At 35.8% G+C, this 21147-nt stretch overlaps 1 protein-coding gene and 1 long non-coding RNA gene across 26 annotated transcripts in view; one reads left to right on the top strand and one right to left on the bottom strand.

Annotated features, from left to right (window-relative positions):
- Positions 1–21147, bottom strand: part of dgkg (diacylglycerol kinase, gamma) — a 256255-nt gene that overhangs the window by 71450 nt on the left and 163658 nt on the right. For all 25 annotated transcript variants that reach the window (XR_015499359.1, XR_015499360.1, XR_015499358.1 and 22 more), the window contains one exon: positions 8711–8775. Coding sequence is in view for 20 of the 25 variants with exons in the window: in XM_087267727.1 (XP_087123853.1) it covers positions 8711–8775 (65 nt within the window). In the remaining 5 variants the exon portion in view is untranslated. The remainder of the gene's footprint in view (positions 1–8710; positions 8776–21147) is intronic.
- Positions 11250–16790, top strand: LOC147835311 (uncharacterized). Its single transcript, XR_015499379.1, has 3 exons — positions 11250–14556; positions 14849–15114; positions 15453–16790. It is a non-coding gene; the product is annotated as an uncharacterized LOC147835311 (long non-coding RNA).

Below are 21147 nucleotides of genomic sequence, written 5' to 3'. Positions count from 1 at the left end.
GCCCTGTTTACATATGCCAAACGAACCGCGCTAACTGGGCAAACGAGATACGTTCCGAAACAAAAGTGTAGGTGTCAAAGCACCCTTAGACTCTCTGTGTTTGATTTAATTTTTATACACACGATTAAGCTGTCGAACTGTTCTATAACCACAATTTCACACTCGTAGCAGTGCGACATGACTTTATATCATCTCTAACCACTTGCATGCCTCCCACCAGTGGCGATATACAGCCATATTGCGCTGCTACAAGTGTGATGATGCTTATTTATTTTCTGATGTTTTTCTACAGAGTGAATTTGTTCATTTAACATTAGCCTGATTTACATACAGTAACATCTTATTTAGTAAAAATATGGTGCAAATGTATTGCTTTTCTGATTGTTAGTAGTAATTAGTCAGTGATTTTGGATTCCTTTAGTGATAAAGGAAAAAAAAAACATTTGTTTATAATAAAAAAACATCTAGGAGAAATGTCTTAATGTAGCATGATTCATAATTTGAAGCAGTATGGTGATTAAAGGTATAGTTCACCTAAAAATTTACATTTACTCAGTATTTACTTTCACACAAGTGGTTTTAAACCTTTGTGAGTTTCTTTTTCTTTTGAAGACAAAAGAAAATAATCAGAAGAAAGCTGTAAATACCCTTTGACATATAACTATACAATCAAAAATACAAACACTATGAAAGTCAATAGTTACTGGTTTCAAGCTTTCTTAAAAATTTCTTCGATTGTGTCCAGCAGAAGCAAGAAACTCAAACAGGTTTAGAACAAGTGACGGCAGTCTCTAAAAACGTATAAATAATGTCAGATATTTCAGTTTTGGGAAACTATCACTTTAAAATTGTTATCCTTTTCATCAAAGTGCATCATTATACAGGTTTTTTTGTGCCAATTTCTATAAGGGTGAATTATAACAGCTGGACAGAAACGTCACATAAACAGGTTCATAAGGATAAATCATGCAACTCCATGGCAACCATCATTTATGTACCATCTGGTGGCACGATGCCTCAGAGAGTGCATCCTCAAATCCTAAAAACGCAGAGAACAGCCCTCATTAGAAAGCCATAGATTGGCAGATGCACCGACCAGATATTCTAAATCCGCAGAACAAAGCAAAGCAGATGAAGCATTTGGTTTGCCAGTGTTTTGAATTGTGCTTCTGGCTGACTCACTCTGGGATTAAACACTCAACGGTTTAAATGGACTGAGGACATAATTCCATTTTGTCTTATTTTAGGTTCTCTGTCAGTTCATCAGATAAAGATAAATTGCAATCGAGCTGCATGTGACTAAACCTTGCAACTGTGGAGAAACCATGTGGGTATTTGGCATCACGTTGCCATGCTTATAATGCACGGTGGAAATCTAGGCGCATTAATTATGAATGACCGAAACATTAACCAGTTAATTCAGCCAGGCAGGTTCCATAATTCAGATTGTGTCATTATGGACTTATTTTTGAAAGTCATTAAAAAGCGCTGCTGCTGTGACAGTTTTTCCACTCTAATATGGTAAACTGAGTGATGGTGGGTGTGATTTATCTTTATATAAGCCCAGCATTCGCTATTGTACAGCAGAGCTCTGAATACAGGACACATTCTTCGTTGAACATGACCTGAGTGTCACTACTGATTCAACACACTTCCTGCAGCATGGTTTTAGATTCTGTTAGCAGAAAGACACTATAAAAAAACATATTTGAATGACACAACAGTTAGTTCTGGTTAGTTCCATGCTTGAGCACAGGGACTTTGCACTGTTTATATTGACAGAAAATTTGCCAGTCATTCTGCGAACACAGACAAACAGTGTTGGGAGTGATGCATTACAAGTTATGCGGGTTATGTAATAAAAAAAAATAATAATATTTGAGTTACTTTTTTTTTTTAAATTGTAACTCTTTTTTTAAATTAAAACAAATTACTGACTTAAAATGAACAAAGTCACGTTGAATCACGCATTCAATGAGAGAATGCATTCATTATTTTGAACACATCGAAGAAGAAAAAAAGTCTGGTGCTTTAAGACAGGAAGACTGTGTTCTACAGGTGGTTTGTCAAGCCCGATCAACTGTGTGAAGCACACTTATGCACCATATCATTATGTGATTGATTGTGAGCATGCTTGACTAAAAAGATAGGTCTTTAATCTAGTTTTGAACTGAGAATGTGTCTGAGCCTCGGACATTAACAGGAAGGATATTCCAGAGTTTAGGAGCCATAAATAAGAAGGCTTGACCTCCTTTAGTAGACTTTGCTAATCTAGGTACTACCAGAAGCCCTGAGTTTTGAGATCTTAAAGAGCGGGTTGGATTGTAGCAAGGCAGAAGGTTGGTTAGATAAACAGGAGCTAGATTATTTAAAGCTTCATAGGTAAGAAGCAATATTTTATAATCAATACAGAACTTAAAAGGCAGCCAGTGTAAGGAGGATAAAATTGGGGTGATATGATCATATTTTCTTGACCTGGGAAGAACTTTGGCAGCGGCATTTTGTACTAGCTGAAGTTTGTTAAAAGAGGATGCTGGGCAATCAGCAAACAGAGCATTACAGTAATCCAGCCTAGAAGTCATAAAAGCATGGACTAGGTTTTCTGCATCTGAGATGGATAGCATACTTCGTAACTACTTCGGTTTTTGTCACATGGGATTTGTGACCTAAATTTTTACTTTTACAGTAGCACTAATGCTAACTTTGTATCCCTTTAATTGCAGGTTGTGTTGTAAGACCTGCTGTGTACAGGATTTTGGCCCAACAAGTATACATTCTGTTTTATCTGAATTTAAGAGAAAAAAATTGTCGGTCTTCCAGACATCCTTAGCATCCTTAATACATTCACTTAGCTTAGACAATTCAGACACCTCATCAGAAGAGGAAAAGGGGATTGTCTGAATTGACAATGATTTTACTTAACTGATAAGACAAAATGTACAAAAGTAGCAAACAAACTGCTTTAAACTTTCATTATTCTGTATATATGGCATGTATAGCTCTGGGATCAGGAAGTACTCTGAGATAACAATATTCTACATTATTCTTTACGTGTGTTTTTGAAAGGTAAATGAAGGTTACATAGAGTGTTGTTATATGTGAAGCTCTTCTATTTTAAAGTTCTGAAAGAGATTAAGCCTCAGCAAAGGTAGGGAAAAGTAATGCAAAAGTAACTCAAAATGACCTTTACGCATTATTAAAAGAAACTAAGTAATACAACTAGTTACTTTTTGGGGAGTATCTCGATATTGTAATAAATTACTTTCAAAAGTAACTTTCCCCAAAAAGTAACTTTTTTCACTGCAGACGAATGGTGTGATACAAACAGCAGAAAAGCAATTGTATTAAAATGCTGGTTAATATTTTTGGGGCAGTAATTATTTTCATGAAAAAAACTGAGCAGACCAATATTACAGTTCTATGTTTTGTCTAAATAAATGAGGTTAAAGATCAACCTTTTAAATGCTGAAAGTGAAAACTTTCACAAAATTACATTTTCAGAAATTAGAATTGATTTTCATACTGGCTTAAGATACATTTGAAGTTGTTATTCAATTATTAGGATTTGAAATGACAAATTAACTACAAGTTGATGAGGTAATTTCGTGAACACAGGTGAAATGAGCATGGATAAATGAATAAATAAACAAATTTAAAGTGTAAAAACTAATACATTTCAGACATATGTACTTTAATTAATATACAAACTGCCATCCCAGCAAGCATTTTTTGTTTTTAAAAGATGTCTAATAGATATTTAATAGACATCTAAACAGCCGTCTTGACTAAAACAAGGCTAAATTTACTGTCAGTGAAAATCTAATAGACGTCTAAGGACAGGCCAAATCAAATAAACAGAAAGGAATGTCTACACATATAAAGTCTGTCTAGTCTGCCTATTTGACGACTAGTGTAGGTTTTGGCTATTCTTAAATATCTATAAGATTTTTACTGACAGCACAAGATTAGTCTTGTTTTAGCCAAGCTGTCTACATTTAGATGTATATTAGACGTTTATTAAACACAAAATTGCTTGCTGGGAATAGAATTTATTCTTGTGACAGTATAGTTGAATTTGCCATTGCTCCATCTTTAGAGTCACATGACTCTTAAAAAGTCAGTATCACTTTATTTTGATGGTCACTTTAATGCATTTAGTTGAATTTAAGTTACATTGCATTTCCATGCCATCAAATTCTCATTAGAATATAAGTAGACTGCTAGGTTAGGGTTGGGGTTAGGGTTAGTGTGAGTTGAGATTTACTTGCAAAGATTCTTATAGTCAGTTGAATGTCTGTTGAAGGAGCAGTATCAACAGATATTATGCAGAAAGTCTACTAATACTCAAAGGAGAAGTGATTGGCATGTAGTTGAAATGCAACATTTAGTCAACAAAATGTGCATTAGGGAGCATCTAAATAAAGTTTTACCAAAAAGTCAGTTTAATATTCTGTTTTGGTGCTCAATAACTGCTTTTATTATAAATTATTAGAGTTCACAAATGCCTTTTTATATAGACAGAATAGTGTAAAAGTCTAGATGAATGCTTCAAATGAGTTTTGTGAAGTTTTGTGAGGGTTTCCTAAGGGTGCACTGACACTATGCTATCCGAACCGTGCCCATAAGGCAAAATGAAATGTGAGTGCACACTGTCGGGGGTAAAGAGACAATCATGCTTCTGCATAGTTCAAGGCAACTGTACCTAGTCTGAGTATACCACACATTTAAAGTCATTATTTCTTTGTTATGAAATCTGAAATAAAGTATTATTAGACTTTTAATTTAATGCCTGAAAAATAGTTTCTGTTTTTTCACCATACACAGGCCTGGAGCACTCTTGAAACTGCTTGTCGAATCATATCAGATAATCCAACTAATAATTGTTCTCAATATCTTATGAATCTCAATATTTATGCTGCCTTGACGAGTTTTATTATTGAAAAAAAATGACTGACAATCTTAAATGTCTACAGCCTTACCAAGCAGGAACAATAACACTTAACAAAAAGCCTCATTTTTACACAGTGCTTTGCAGCCAAGGGCTACGCAGGCTTTTACAGCATTCCTCAATAGCGGGAATAGAGAACAGTAGAATAGACTTAAAGGAGATCCACATCAAAGGGAGCTCAAAACGACTACTGTAAAGTGCACCAGGGGCTCAGAGGGGCTTTCTACAGAAAAAAAAAAAAACATCATACTTTATGGAGCTGTTAGAGCCGACCTAAAGTGCTGTTCTGGGGTCAGCTTTAGCAGTTTTCCTTTTACTGCTGGAAGACTGATGGATGCTTATTGTAAACTACAAATATCTCTGAGCAATGATGATTTTCACTACTGCCTTTTCTCATGCTGTATTGCCTCGCTAATGTCATGTTGATCTTTTGTGCCCGCTCATCTCAAATGTTTCTCTCGCTTTCTTTCCCATGATGACACAGCTTTTAGTAGAGGGCTCAGATTAGAGCATTTTTTTTCTACTCTTTCACTCTAAACAGCCTTCTCTAATAGGTACATGACCGGTTTACTTTCCACCGCTGAGGCAGAAACAAGTTGCATAACATTTAATTAAGAACCTCCATTCAGACTGATACTTGACTGATATACGCAGAGTCTGCTTGAGCTAGCAAATAAATGGAAACAGTCAGTCAGGTGCAATTGTGCTGCCATAACAACCAGTGGTGATTCATTTGTGCCTTAAAAGACGTCTTTTTGAAGGTCGAATTTCAAAAGTACCCTTCAAAATAATTTTATGTAAGGACACTGAACTGATAGAGGAAAGAAGTCTAAGTGTGTTTAGACATCTGTGAAAGACATTGAAAAAGAAAAAGTCAGCTCATGATGCAACAAAAACCTCTTCGCTAAATGGTTCTGTCAAGCCCTGTTTAGTCTACAAGGTTCAGTCATTGTGTAAGATTATGTGATTTTGTCTAGATAAAATCACGATGACTCGGGTACAAAAAAAAAAATCACAGACTACACATTGCTTAATCTATGATGCACATTCTGTCATCAAGAATTACATTCACAGTATTGGCAGTGTTGGGCAAGCTGCTTGAAAAATGTAGTGAGCTAAGTTATTAGCTACTCTACTTAAAATTTAGTCTAACTACACTAAACACTACCCTCTGGGAAATGTAGCAAGCTAAGCTATAAGCTACTTGGAAAAAGTAGCTACATCTGAGTTATTTTTGCAATTTTCATGTTCCTAACCATATCTTAGGGATCAATAAATATGTCAAATAGGCATAATTGTTCAGTTAAATTATTTACTGCAAATAATATGCTGCACTAAACAAAAACAAATTATAGTATACAGCAAAAACAAAAAAGTCCAATAAAAGGAGGTGTTACACGTTTAAAATACTATAGTAAATTATAGAAAAGGGAAATATTTAGGAATAAGCGTTATATTGAATATTCAATAACAACTTCTCATCAATGAATTACACCATAAAACAAAAAGAGGAAATTGTTTTTCTCGCTATCATATGGATTTACTTTCATCAACTAGACACGGGCTTCACAGCTCTGTGAATGTCGGTGCCACCATATTGATCCGCGATAGGTAAATTTAGCTTGTGTGGATGCTATTGTGCTGCTTGATTTAAAAAAATAGCTTCGCTACTGAAAAGCTATTTGATTTACAAAGTAGCGACGCTACCGCCACGCTACTGAGAAATGTAGTTAAGCTAGTAGCGTCACTACTTGTAGCTATGCTACTGCCTAAAACGAGTATATAGAATCACTTTTTAATGATCGTGTAGTAAAATCAATAGTAGCCAATTTTTGGACTTGATTTTGGATTTCAAAACTGATGGATTTCACCACCAGTGATGCTACCCTAATATAGATTTTAAAGATACGTTCAACCCAGGCTCATTGCGGATATGTACTTAGGTCTACATTTTTGGGGACAGGGAAATACATAACCGCAGATACTTCTGCTCGCAGTCTTTGTTTTTGCAAATCCACCAGAGGCTGCTGTGTACACTTTTTGATGATCTCAAATTTCTCTTGCGCATCCTTTTCTCATGTAAATCCATCAGAGAGTGCAATATATTCTTTAGCTGACCAGGGATGTGTTTCCCAAATAACAACATAACTTGTGGCTGAACTACCTAAGTACGATGCATCGTTTGGGAAAAGAATGGTGTAGTGACGAGTGTTTTCCAAAACTATAGATGATGCAGAACCATCATTTGAACCATGTTAGTTACAACGTAAAACTTTCATAAAGCCGCTCTAAACGTGGTGGAGTAACAACTTCTTTAGAGAAAAGCCCCATACTTTTTTGTGCAAATTATATTGTTTTACATGCACACGCATTTAAGATCCAATATTGACTTGGATAAAAACATGCACTCGTTTTCATATTAATTTAATTACACATAAACCCTCTTCCCTCAACTCAACCAGTAGTGTTTTCAAAGGCAATGCAAAAAAGAAAAGTTGTCGTGGCCACACGTTTTAAGGCTGTGTTTATTTATTTATTTTTTTGCTTTTGTTTTACCTGGTTTCTAGAACCATTGTTCGCCGAACTCGAACCCATTATCGCGCTCAACTTTGCTCTGCATACAAGTTCATCGGTGTATGTGGCAAGCTACTGGGCAAACTGGTCACATCAGAAAAGCTATCCATTTGGAGATAAGCAGTCAGCGGTAGCTTGAAAAGAAACAGAAGCCATTGGCGGCGTCATACCAACCCCACAGAGTTTGTTTTTCAAAGGAAATGGAGCCAGGCGTACCACTGGGTACATAATTTGCAGTCTCCAGAAATGTAGACAGTGGTACATATTCACAATGATATGTACCCCTGTGTTGCTTACAATGCTGTTCAACATACATAAATCCGTTAAAATCTAAAAAAAAAAAATTATCAAGGGTTTCATGACCCTTTAATAACCCTGCCGTAATGTATTAACAAACTAAAGATTTGCAATTAAGGAATTCAAACTTTGCTTTGCCCTCAAAGTGAGTGTACCAATATGTGTGCAATGTCAAATGAATCTTTTTTTAATATGAAATATGGATAAAAAAATCCACAAAAATTTGAGTGAAATTTGACGAAATACGCTATATGCACAGCTAGTGTTTTTCAGCCAACGATAAAGTTCCAGTGAAATGTTTATGTGACTATTTTTAACTTCATACGGTTGGATTTACAGCATTGATGTTGTAATGTAATTAAAATACAATCAGTTAAACGGACTTCAGCATTCATTTAGTCGTTCATGGGTAAAACAATATGAAAGACCATTTAAACGCAATCGCTGTCAGTAGCAGCAGGCTAGCACAGAAACTTGTCCAGTCTGAGATATACTTTATATCATATATCAATCAGGCAGTGAAGATTGATGATTTTTAAAGAAATAAGATCTTAAATGTGGTGATTTTGTAATGGTTAGACAGCTTACCATAAGTGCTTGGGCTGGTTGACTGAAAATGAAAAGTCTGTGTACACACAGTATATATCCCATTGGTCAGAATTGGGTGGGGCAATGAAGCATGAGTCAGCAGAATGCTGTGTCACTCATTATTTGTTATGACTGAGTTGAACACAAACTTAGTGAAGATATTAGTGGCATGTCAGATGTTCCCCATTCACCAATTTTACCAATTATTTCCACCTTTCGTTTCATTTGCGTCATTCATCTGGCGACTTTTATCAATTTGCCTTTTCTGCATATGTTGATTTATAAATATGCATCTTCTCTTACCTGCTGTTGAACTTCTCAGGATGTTTTTCTCTCATCAGATGGAAGCGATGGGCTATGGATGCATCCTGAAACAGAATACAGAGTGTTCTGGTTAAACAGGTTAACTGCTTCTCTCTGCTGTACATATAACTGTTGTCGGAGAGCCTGTCCTAAATCAAATTTTCAGGACTCAGAGGAAAACAGCAGCCCTGGGCCATACAGCACAAACATAAAACTGTTCAGACACGGCCCAGACCTTCTGGTATGCACTAATCACTCTTTAACTTTCAATATATTATTTCTTATGAAAAGGGCTGTCTTTGAAACCAAACAATTCTCCAGGTCTTCACCAATAGAACGGTATCAACAACATATTTACATTTTTAGGACTAAATCATAAATATACAAAAAAAAAAAAAAAAGAGATTATATATATATATATATATATATATATATATATATATATATATATATATATATATATATATATATATATACATACATACATACATACATACATACATACAGTATATATATATATATATATATATATATATATATATATATATATATATATATATATATATATATATATATATATATGTGTGTGTGTGTGTGTGTGTGTGTGTGTGTGTGTGTGTGTGTGTGTGTGTGTGTGTGTGTGTGTGTGTAATACAAATAATTAAGAATAAAGTAAATATGACTGGCATTAATTATATAACTGCACTTCTATATGTACACTTGCTCAGTTTGTTTTCATGAAATGCAGATAGAAAAAAAACATTTAAAAAGTGTGCATGAATTCATTTGAATAGTGAGTGCTGATTTTAATTAATAATTGTTCTTGAAAAATGAATTAAATGTTATATTTGCTATACTATCTTGCACTATCTTGGCAGGGTTTATCTTTTTATTTATTTATGCAAGTTCACTAGGACTGTTTTTTTTTTTATTAAAAGTACAATACAGCAGCAATGTTGTTTAAATATTACTTAATGGCAAAGCTAGATTTTCAGCATCATTGCTCAAGTCTATCACATGATACTTCCGAAATGATCATTATGCTGAATTAGAGCTTAAGAGTAACTTAGTAATTTAGTTTTATTATTATTAAAAACATAAAAATTAGTGTGTATGGATGTTTCCTAGTACTGGGATGCAGCTGGAAGAGCATACACTGCGGTTCATTCCGTGGATGAATAACAGGACTAAGCCAAAGGAAAAATAATGAATGAATGAAAACAAAAGGCTTAATTTACAGATTTGACAAATTGTCTGATGGGTGGACTACCTGTGTAAGCTTCTTTCTTCTGTTGAACACAAAAGAAGATGTTTTGAAGAATGTAGCTAAGAGTATGAAAAAGAGTAGACATTGACTTCCACTTAATTTTTTTTTCTGACAATGGCTACTTTTTTTCCAACATTCTTGAACATCCGGTATCTTGTTTTGTGTTTAACAGATGAAAAAAAAAAAACATTTGAAAGCTTAGTGTGAGTAAATGTTGAGGAAATTATTATTTTAGGGAGAACTGTCTCCCTGACCAACAGTTGGTTTGAGTTCTCTTCATTTATTGGGTTTTACTGTGCTCAAATTGCTTCATTGACTCAAATGGATTAAGTTCACAGTACTCATTAGGATTTGTTTTTGATATATATTATTTATTATAATTTTTTTTTATATACAAAGACTTTAATTACCCACACTGAATTACTCATTCTAATTTTTCTAAAGTTGTGCATCAAATGAATCTAAATAACCAGAAATAAACAAATTACAAGACAAACAGATATAAAATCCTCATCTTTTTACTGTCTGCTATTCTGTTTTATACCAAAACAGCAGTACAACACAATATCACAGAGCGTTTAAATGGAAACATATGGTCCCTGTTTAAAGGGGTGGTTTTCTCTCTAGAGCAATAAAACAACCATAACAAGAAAAGGAGAGCTGTTCAGGTATTAACAGGGCTGTGTTTGACATCAAGAGCATGTGTGAGATGTGTCTTTCAGCTCTGTTACTGTGGGCTGAGGGGAAGACAAACTACTCTATTCTGCAAATTAAAAAAGAAGAAGAAAATACAGTGAGGCTGTTGAAAACGGGTCGGCATCATCAAGAAAAAAGGTTTTCCAGGAATGCCAGAAGAAGAGATGAGGGGGAGGGTGAAAGTAGTATACACTAAAGACCAGTAATAAATAGCTTATCAAACTAAGACATGGGACATTAAAGCTTTTACACAGGTAGCGTGCACTTCATCATTGCTTCCCTGAACAAAGCCATTCCAGGGATTTTCTAGACAGGTTCCTGGTAGTGGATACTTCTGTCAGCTTAAAACATGGTTGATGGCTATTTAAGTACTTCTAAATACGGGAGAAAGAAGCATCCCACATTGAGTATGACCAGCAAGCTGCCTGCATGAACAAGAGTACACATTTATAAATCAAGCTTCAAATTATTTAAAACTGCATTTATTTGTATTAAATATAGATTTATTGATTAATTAGACTGAATATGAATAATATAAGATTAAATAACTCTCTGAAAATACATTTTCTTTTTTTTCTGACACGGGCAGGTGTAAATGAGTAAATGGGACCTAATCTGTCATGGCATTCAAATGTGTCTTCTTTGGCCACTTTTGACCACTTCTCTGATGAAATAGGGTCTGTGAATGGGTGTATGTACTGTATAGCCCTATAGATCAGTGGTTCTCAAAGTGGGGGTCGGGGCCTCCTGAGGGGTTGCAGGAAAATGAAAGGGGGTTGCCTGGTGATTTTTCAAAAATCCATTTATTTTTATTAAACCATAAAAATTACCATATTTTATCCATAACCTACTGAAGAGAAAAATCGTCGTTTATAGTTACTATATACTATATAGTTACTTTAGTAGCTTATAGTTACTAATTCTATTGAATTGCGACCCCTGGGGTAAATACATTATATTGAAGACACAGCAATAGCGTCAGATGCAGCAGATTGATTTTATAATACCAGGTTAAACTTTCTGGCACATTTACAGCCCTGACATACATTGAAAAAACTAAACGAAGAATATACTTGGGTCTATTGGTGTGTGTGCGCCATTGCATGCAAGGTTTCTGTATTTATAATCACCTCTGAAAATATTGGGGGTCGCAAGTCACTGGCATTGTCATTTTGGGGGTTGCGGGCTGAAAAGTTTGGGAACCCCTGGTTATATATATCAGTGTATATCAGTGTAATTAGCTATACTGTGGCAAATTTACAGTTCATTTTGCTGTGGTAATGAGTGTGTTTTTCAACATCTTTACAACAAAAATAGTAAATCAAACACATTTATTGAATACTTTATAGACTGAGCAATGTAAATAAAAATAAATCATTAAATATTAGGCTTATTTTAGAACACCAAACATAATTATATTGATGGTATTTTATTAATGAAATCATTATGAAGATCAACGGGAATTGATCACACAAAAAGACTGATCATCCAAAACATGCAGTATCATCCAAACAACATCCCTGTATTTTGCTTAGAATGCAATACAATTACTATTATTACATTAATGAGGTAAAATAATCACACAACTGTAAATCACACAAATCAAACATACCAGTTCATCACATGCACTGCATGAGAGATGCCATTTGAGAAGAATGAAAGCTATTGACAGCCTATTCGATAGGTCTCAGGCTAGAGTTTTGTAAAAAAAAAATCATGTTGCACCGGTTATGTGTAGTTGCAGGTTTTAGATGAGAAATCCGTTAGAGCTAATTTAAGCTAATTAGCTAAACTAATTTAGTTTGAACTAAGCTGCCAAATGGCCAGTTTAAAATTTTGTTACAAAAAAAATAGATGTTGCATGTATATATGATTTATTTGTATAATTCAAAATTTTTCAAAAAGTTTAGACATGAGTATGCTGCCTATATTTATGAGGTCCAAGGAACGATTCCAGGTTTTGATGAATAGGCTACTATGATAATGCTTTACATTTAAGTACAATCTTTTAATAGCACATCTTAATTTACACGTTGACATTGCACAGTGCAGTGTTCATTTTCAAACTATTTATAATGTTTAAATTGGCTGACAATAATAAATATTCTTAATAATAGGAACTGATCTGCCACGTTTTTGAACTGTGCAGACCTGTAGCCTCTTAATTAGGCCTACTATGCTACTTTTTATTGTGAGGTGGTACTAAAAAAAGTTTGAGAACCACTGATCTAGACAATTGAACAAAAAATTGCGTAAGGAACCTATTAATATTGTCCTTAAAATGGTTTAAAAAATAAATAAAATCTGCTTCATTCCTAGCCGAAATAAAACAAATGAGACTTTCTCCAGAAGAAAAAAATATTATTGCAAATACTGTAGAAGATTCCTTGCTTTGTTAAATATAATTTGGGAAATGTTTAAAAAAAAAGAAAAAAAATCAAAGGAGGGCTAATCATTTTGACCTTTAACTGTACATCACACACATAGACAAACAGTTTCAGGAATTATGCTGTGGAACTTAAGATGTAGGACAAGAGGTATCAAAGTTCATTATTAGTGATTTGTTTGAGTCACTTACCCCTGCTTTAGAAAAAACTAACCAAAATGACCACATCGACTACATCGAGGCTATTTCTCTGTCAATTCGAGTGATATAAACTTCAGTTTCCAAGCACCTGAAGGCATCTGACAGCACAAGTGATCAAACAGTGAGTGGTTTAGCAGGAACCCAGAGCAGAATCCAGCATGAGGAAAGCAGCCTTGATTAAAATCAAAGCAACACCGTGCAAACGCAGCAGCTAATTGATGAATCAGGTCTGCAACCGTAACTGATTATTTCTATATTTACACACACACACATAAAAGACAGAAGATCTCAAAGCCACCACATCCTTCAGCTAGACCCTGAGTGCACTGACACACACGTAACACCTGTCGCAGGGTTTCGCTGTGTAATATAACGATGGATCTCACCGTGTCGCAGACTCAGACAGGGAGGAAGTGTGCGAGGGTGAGATTCTCAGGGTTTGATAGCTGCTGGCACGTTGATGAAGCCGCGAGCGGACGGCTCTACGTTAACACCTGTGCTGGCTTCCTGCCTGAGCCTGCAGGTGCTGCGCGTCACATGGGAGAGAGTACAGGAAGAGTGAGGGCATAGGAGGTGACATGAACTTGCAGCCTGCACACATCCAGACCAATGATGCCCAGAGCTTTAAAAATGGTCCTTGATTAAGATTTGTCTATTTTGTTTTTTACTTTAGTCACTATGTAATTTTGCTGTTTAAGCATAAACAACATCTGCAAAGTTACTATAAGTTCAATGCAAAGAGAGATCTCTCCTTTTAACAGAATTCACTTTTTGAGGCCTACAACAAATGGCTAAAAGGGACAACAAGCTCCTTCCTGGGTTTGTGACATCATTAACCCCACAATTGACATAATCCCCACCTCCCGATGTGATGTTTCCTTTAGCACGCACTAGGCTGTTAGCCATTCAGAACAAACTGAGCAAGCTGAACAATCAGATCCCATTGTTATCCTCCTTACACTGGCTGCCTGTTAAGTTACATATTGATTATGAATATCGCTTCTTACCTATAAAACTTTCAACAATCTAGCTCCTGTTTATTTAACCAACCTTCTGTCTCACTACATTCCAACCCGCTCTTTAAGCTCTCAAAACTCAGGGCTTCTGGTAGTACCTAGAATAGCAAAGTCTACTAAAGGAGGTTGAACCTTCCCATTTTATTCCCAAACTCTTGAATAGCCTTCCTGATAATGTCTGAGGCGCAGACACACGTTTTCAGTTCATAACTAGTTTAAAGACCTATCTTTTTAGTCCAGCATACACACAATGCATCACATAACAGAATGATACATAAGTGTGCTCCACGCAGGTGAGCTGGATTGACAAACCACCTGTACGACAAACTCCTCCTGTCTTAATCCACCTGACATTTTGTAAGAAACATTCATATGCTTTACTACTATTTTCATTTCTAGCACTTCATTTGTGCATCTCGTGTTTAATGAACAGCAGCCAAGCTAATTATTTCTTCTTTTCTTAATTTCCATCTGGGGATACTCATCCCGAGGCCCCTAGAGATTATGCAGCACCATTGATGCAATCCAAGACGTGAAGAAATTATGCAAAGGTCTCCATAATCCTGGACAAGGCCGTATCCTGAGCAGATGCTGTAGCACTCATGGGGGAGCAGAGAGCCTGAGACTGATTCCTGAAAGACCACAGTGACAGGCGAGTCTTTGCATTGACCTACTCACACCTGCAGTTCTCCACAATAGACGTTCAGTGTTCTGCAGCCTCCAGTGCCTAGACTGCAGCTCTGCACAAGAATTTTGGCCAAAGGAGAAATGGTCGTGGCCAACTGAGCCTGGTTTCTCTACGTTTTTTTTCCTTCACTTTCGTCAATCGGTGAAGTTTGTTCCTTGCCACTGTCACCACTAGCTTGTTTGGTTTGGGACTTGTGAAACTGTGCATTAATCAATTTGCTTTTCAGTGTATGGACTTTCAGCAGTCAAATTTAAACCACACTGAACTAAACTAAACTAAAATTCAACTCTGAAAACTGGACTGACAGTTTCAATTTACAAGAATTCTATGTTAAGCTGCTTTGACACATTGCAAAAGTGCTATAGAAATAAAAATGAATTTTGTATTTCTGAGGGAGAACTAAAAGACAATTTTTAGGAGATTACAAACGTTGTAGATTATTGATAAAATATATGATTAAATTAAAACTTGCCAGTAAAATTTAACAGTTACTGCAATTTAATATCTTAAGATTTCTACTTAGCACATTTAGTAAGTTTACTTTAACAAAGATTTAGTATTGCTGAATGAATGTGCTGTTCATTGGTAGGGCATGATACCTAATCTATCATCAAATACATTAGTGTTTGTATAAGTAAACTTAACTAATTAAGCTGTTAATATGGAGAAATGGAGCGCAGTGGACAATGACAAGCAGTTGCTTGGCGATTTCCAAAAATCCAATTCATTTTTATCAAACTATTAAAATGACCGTATTCTATCTATAACCTACTGAAAAACAAAATAGTAGTTAATATTAGCATTGTTAACATGTTAATATTAAACATTAAAAAACAACATGCAAATAAAAAGCCATCTTTTAATTTAATTGCGAACCCTGGGGTGATTTCATTATAATAAAGACATAGCAATAGTGCAGATGCAGCAGATTGATTTCATGGCACCAGGTTAAACTTTTTGACACCTTTACGGCACTCACATACATTAAAAATAATACAGGCCATGGAGGATGGTCTTCAAATGGCATTCTCCAAAATTAAACGATAAATATACTTGGGCCTATTGGTTTGTGTGTGCCGTTGTGTGCAAGGTTTATAAATTTATAACCAACTCAGAAAATATTGGAGGTCGCAAGTCACTGGCATTGTTATTTTGTGGGTGGCGAAAAGTTTAAGAACCCCTGCATTAGAATTTGAGTAAGTTAATATTAAAAATTATGTAAAAAAATATGTAATGCTGAACAAAGTCATTGTTCACCATTAGTTCATGTTATAGGTAACTAATGTATTACCTAATATGTTAATATATGTGGTTAACATTAACACATAATAAATAAAGCTTAACAGCTTAATAGTTGTTACCCATTGTTAATTAATACAACCTTAATGTAAAGTGTTGCTGTAGGTATTACATGTGGTTTGAAACTTATTGTGTGAATATGATAAATTCTCTGTACCACGTAAATGTGAGATATACAAAATGCACACGTACCAAATTTGCCATCTATTCTGTCATGTGACCATGGTGTCAATTGTATTGCTGCACTTCCATTCAAAAATCCTCCCCTGTAGCCTTACGGGATAGTAAAATATCTGCCACATGCACACTTCAGAATGAAGTCAGAGAAGTCAGAGAAAAAAATCTTTAGTTGCAATTTATAAGCTAAATTTAAACAAACAAGTTAAGTTGAACATTACTAAATTCAATTTTATTTGTTGGTTTAAATGTAGCCCATGGTTTACAACCATTTTCCTTTAAAAGTTTTGTAAGTGCAATGAATCGTTTATTATATATCGTTTATTGTATAGTTTATTATTTTTTTTTTCAAACAAAAACATCACTGTACACCCTAACAGCAATTTGATGCGTTTCCCCAATTTGAACAGACTTTGTTTCAGTGGACATACATTAACATAGCCAGTAATTTATCTCAAGTCAATAGCCTTTGGCAGGTGTGGCAAAATGTTTTGCCCGCACTGCATTCATTGAGTTCTGCATAATGGAGTAATTTATTATTTCTTCCACCCCTGCTGAAGTCTATCCACACCTGTTATTAATGCAGCCAGTCAAAATATGACAGAATTGATAATGTCTACATGACATTAGTCGATGCAGAGAAAGCTCATGCAGGTGTTCCTCAAACTGGCACGTGTGAAACTGGAGCAGAACAGGATGCACTGTACCGAAAATCACAGTTCTGAATACCATGACCAACAGCAGCACTGCAGGACGCCACACTTTAAAGAGAAGCACTGATAATGACAGAAAAGCTCTGCTCTTCCCTATTGACCGTGGTCTGGGGTCTTTTGCAGTTTTAATTTAATTACGAATGTATTTTATTAAATGTATAAATGTAGGTTTTTAAACCTGTTAAAGGATTTCACGGTACGGTAATACCTCGGTATGAATGTCACGGTACGGTATTTATTGAATCATTTACAGGAAAAAACAAAACTTATGAAAATACTCCAAAAAAGTGCCAAAAGTGTCAATGACATACAAATTAGCCATCTATCTGTAAGCTTTGAAACAGGAACTTTAATTTTAATAACAAAAAACTATTAAACCATGTAAAAAAATAAAGTTTCAATTTAGTATTGTTGAAAACTCATCACATTCAACATTTAATCACACTCAGCCCATCTACCCAGATGAGAGCTCTGCTAGTCGGACTTCTCATCAAGCATCTCCCGCTGGATCTAATCTCACTATATTTATTAAACGGGATATTTCATTTATCTTGTTGTCTTTATCTAACGACATATTCCCTGACTTTGGTCACTGGAATCTATTACTTGTTCTCAGGTAACGTGTTTTGGCCAAGCGCAAAGATAAGTTAATGATTAATGTAACCACGTACATTCTGTATATTGACTGATCGCTTGCCTTTATTTCCTATAATGTATAAACTTATTGTATGTTATACTTTTATAATGGCCATTATCGATTATTAAAACTGATATTCAGCAAAAGAGAGGGTGTGTTTCGTATTTTCACTGAAATTGAAAGGAGGCAGTTGTTATCGGCTCCGTTTTGTTATAAATATCCACACAGTGAAGATGACGCTCATCTTATGCAGCACGACGCCTCAACATGTCTGCTGTCTAAGTTGCTAATATTAAAATGAAAATAGGCAGTTCCTTAAATCATGTTTACATTTTATTGTTGAGAAAGTGAAACAACGAAGCCAGGGTGATGTGAATGAAGTTATAAAGTACATGGTTCCCTTTGAAGATTTACCCGTGTCCTCGGTATAATCTGCTTTTCCATATCAAACTGAGAAGAAGAGACTGCAGCCTTGATCAAACTTGAGAAGTCTGAACTTACACGGAGATAATGCAGGACTGAACTGTGCGTGTAAAGCAGGTCGCACACCAGAAGCGACGCTCGGCGGCGCGCCGCGCAGCGCCACGCAGCGCCATGTATTTTAGAATTCTAATCATAGGTTTCTATCAGGATACACACACCGGCGGCTGTCGGCGGCGCCCGGCGACGGCTCAGGACGCAGTTTTTCAGCCGCGCCACAGAGCGCCATCTGATTAGTTTCATGTTAAATATCATTCGAATGTGCGCGTCTGGTGTGCGATACTTTAATCTGTCATGTACGCGCCGTGTCGCGGCGCCAAACGGCGCTTCTGGTGTGCGACCTGCTTTAGAGTTTTCCAGCTCTTTTCATCCCCGCTTCTAGCAGCACACTCCATTTCCGCATTACTGGATCTGTAGCAACAACAGACCGCATGGGATGATGGTCAAGCATGGGCTGATGGCAATTGTAGTTTTCGTTACCTCCCGTTCGCTTCATTCGCCTGAGCAAATTTTCTCAGAAGACCTATAGTTTTACCGAGTCATGCGACTTCGGTAATATCGAAAAAAATTAATATTGCGGTATGACGGTATTTACAATACCGTTACATCCCTAGTAATCGGTTACACTTTATTTTAAGGTGACGTTGTTACTAAAGTTGGGTGTAATGCGTTCCAAAGTAGCACCTTATTGTTTTATAATTACATTTTTGGTGAACGCAATAATGTAAATAATTACATTCATTTGAGTCATTTGATTACAGCTACTAAAATCAATGTAATTGCATTACTTACGTAACAAATGTAGTTTTTAAATCATGTTTTCCTTTGTAACATCAGTTGATAAGCATGCGCCTTTAAATTGCTGGAGAACGCAAACTGAAATCGTTGCTGTCGAGAGTGGCTGCTTCATAAAGTGGAAATACAGACATTACTTGATTTCAATGAGCATAAAAACAAAAATATTACTGTGAAATGCATTCTATGTACAGTCTCTAAAGAACTTTCCACTGCTTATAACTCGACCAGCAACTTATTCAAGCACTTGAACAGAAAGCATTCTATGACAACACTTGTCACCAAGGAGGACACTGGTGCCCAAAAACCAACCCATTCTGAAAATGTACATCTTTTCACAAATTCACCAGAAGCCACTGTATACACTTTTTGAGATCTCAAATTTCTCTCCCGAGTGCCTTTGGCGCATGCTGTGCTTTGGCGCATGCTGTTCTCTCGTAAATCCACCCGAGGCCGCTGTCGACTGACTGTTTGACTGACTAAATGACTGACTGACCGACCGATCGACTGACTCCCCCTATCCTAAACCCAACCAATAGTATTATAAAAAGCACACATTGACCCGCCCACCTACTTCGCTAAATCCAGAATTTAAAAAGCAATTAAGTAAAAGATAAACCCTCGTCTGATTTTTTACCACATTCCCACCCTGTTATTTACTTGTTAATTAAATTTTTTGGCTTTTGTTTTTGTGTCAGCCATTCTCTGGAACCGTTCTTCAATGGACTCAAACCCCATCATTATGTTCATCTACTCTCTGTGTGTTAAGTCACAGACATACATGGTAAGCTAACTGAATAAACTGATAACAGCCGGAAAGCCATCCATACAGAGGTAAGCTGTTAATCATGAAAAGGAACGGCATCAAACTGCCCCGTAGTGTTCATTTAAAAAATTAAATGCAGCCATATGTACTTCTGGCTACATATATACATACATATCACGTCATTTGTGCGCGCAAGTTTATTATTTGCAATAGAGGCACATGGCTTGCAAGCGCATATTTGGAGCATATATTGCTCGAACTTGCATTTTCCAGGCACACCAGTTAAAAAATGCAAATCACGCGACAATAACTGACCAAATCAGCTTCTTTGTGAGGTTAGTGAATAAGAGATTTTTACGTTTTTAAGTCTTTTGAATATGATTAGCTGCTGTGATCAGCCCATTGTAATGTTTTTTTTTTCAGTGAATATTAAATTACCAAAAGAGCTGCATTATATTTGTATTTTTATATGTATTTTTACATCCTTTTAAAGTAACTTTAATGTAAAGTAATTAGTAATCTGATTATTTTTAAAATAAGTTATTAGTAATCAGATTACAATATTCCAGTAGTAGTTAGTTATTTGTAACCATTACTTTGTAAAATAACTTACCCAACACTGGTTGTTACAGTCTAACTATTCATTTAACTAGTGAGTAATATTAATTAATTACAGATACTTACTATATGTTTGGGGTTAGAATGTGTGTTAGGTACATGTAATTATATGCATAATTCATTGTAATTAATTACTTTAGAAAGTGCATGGAATGTGTAACTACACTTTAAATTAATGTTACCAAGTAATCTTTCATGCAGCTTCAATATCGCTGTCATGTAAAGTGGGACACTAACAAAAGGAGTGCAGATCCAAATGCAAGTTTACTAAACAGAAGGGTCAGGCAAGAAACAGCCAACACAGGAGCAAACAGATACAGCAATCCAGAGACGTGGTCAATACACAGGCAAATGGTCAAAACGCAGGCAGCATACAACATAAACAAACAAACAAGGCGAGGGTCAAAAACAGGGCAAAGCAAGGCACGGAAAGGGAAATGTGTCGTAATGTTCACAGTGATATAACAAGACTCAGCCCTGATGTGTGTGTGTGTGTGTTTGTGTGTGCGCTGTATAAATAGTCCTTGTAATCAGTTCATGTGCAGCTCCCAGCCGTGAGTGTGTGTAATCTACCAAATGAGGATCAGGTGCATGTAAGCGGTGCATGACTGGAACCTGTAGTCCAAATATCGGTGGAATTGTAGTCCTTTAGCGATTTGCATGTTTACAGGCAATCTGCAGCCCCTAGATCGCTGGTG

This window comes from Danio rerio, chromosome 9 (genome assembly GCF_052040795.2).
Source record: "Danio rerio strain M-AB ecotype USA chromosome 9, GRCz13ab, whole genome shotgun sequence".
NCBI classification, from domain to species: Eukaryota; Metazoa; Chordata; class Actinopteri; order Cypriniformes; family Danionidae; genus Danio; species Danio rerio.
This window is presented reverse-complemented; position numbering and strand designations above follow the sequence as displayed.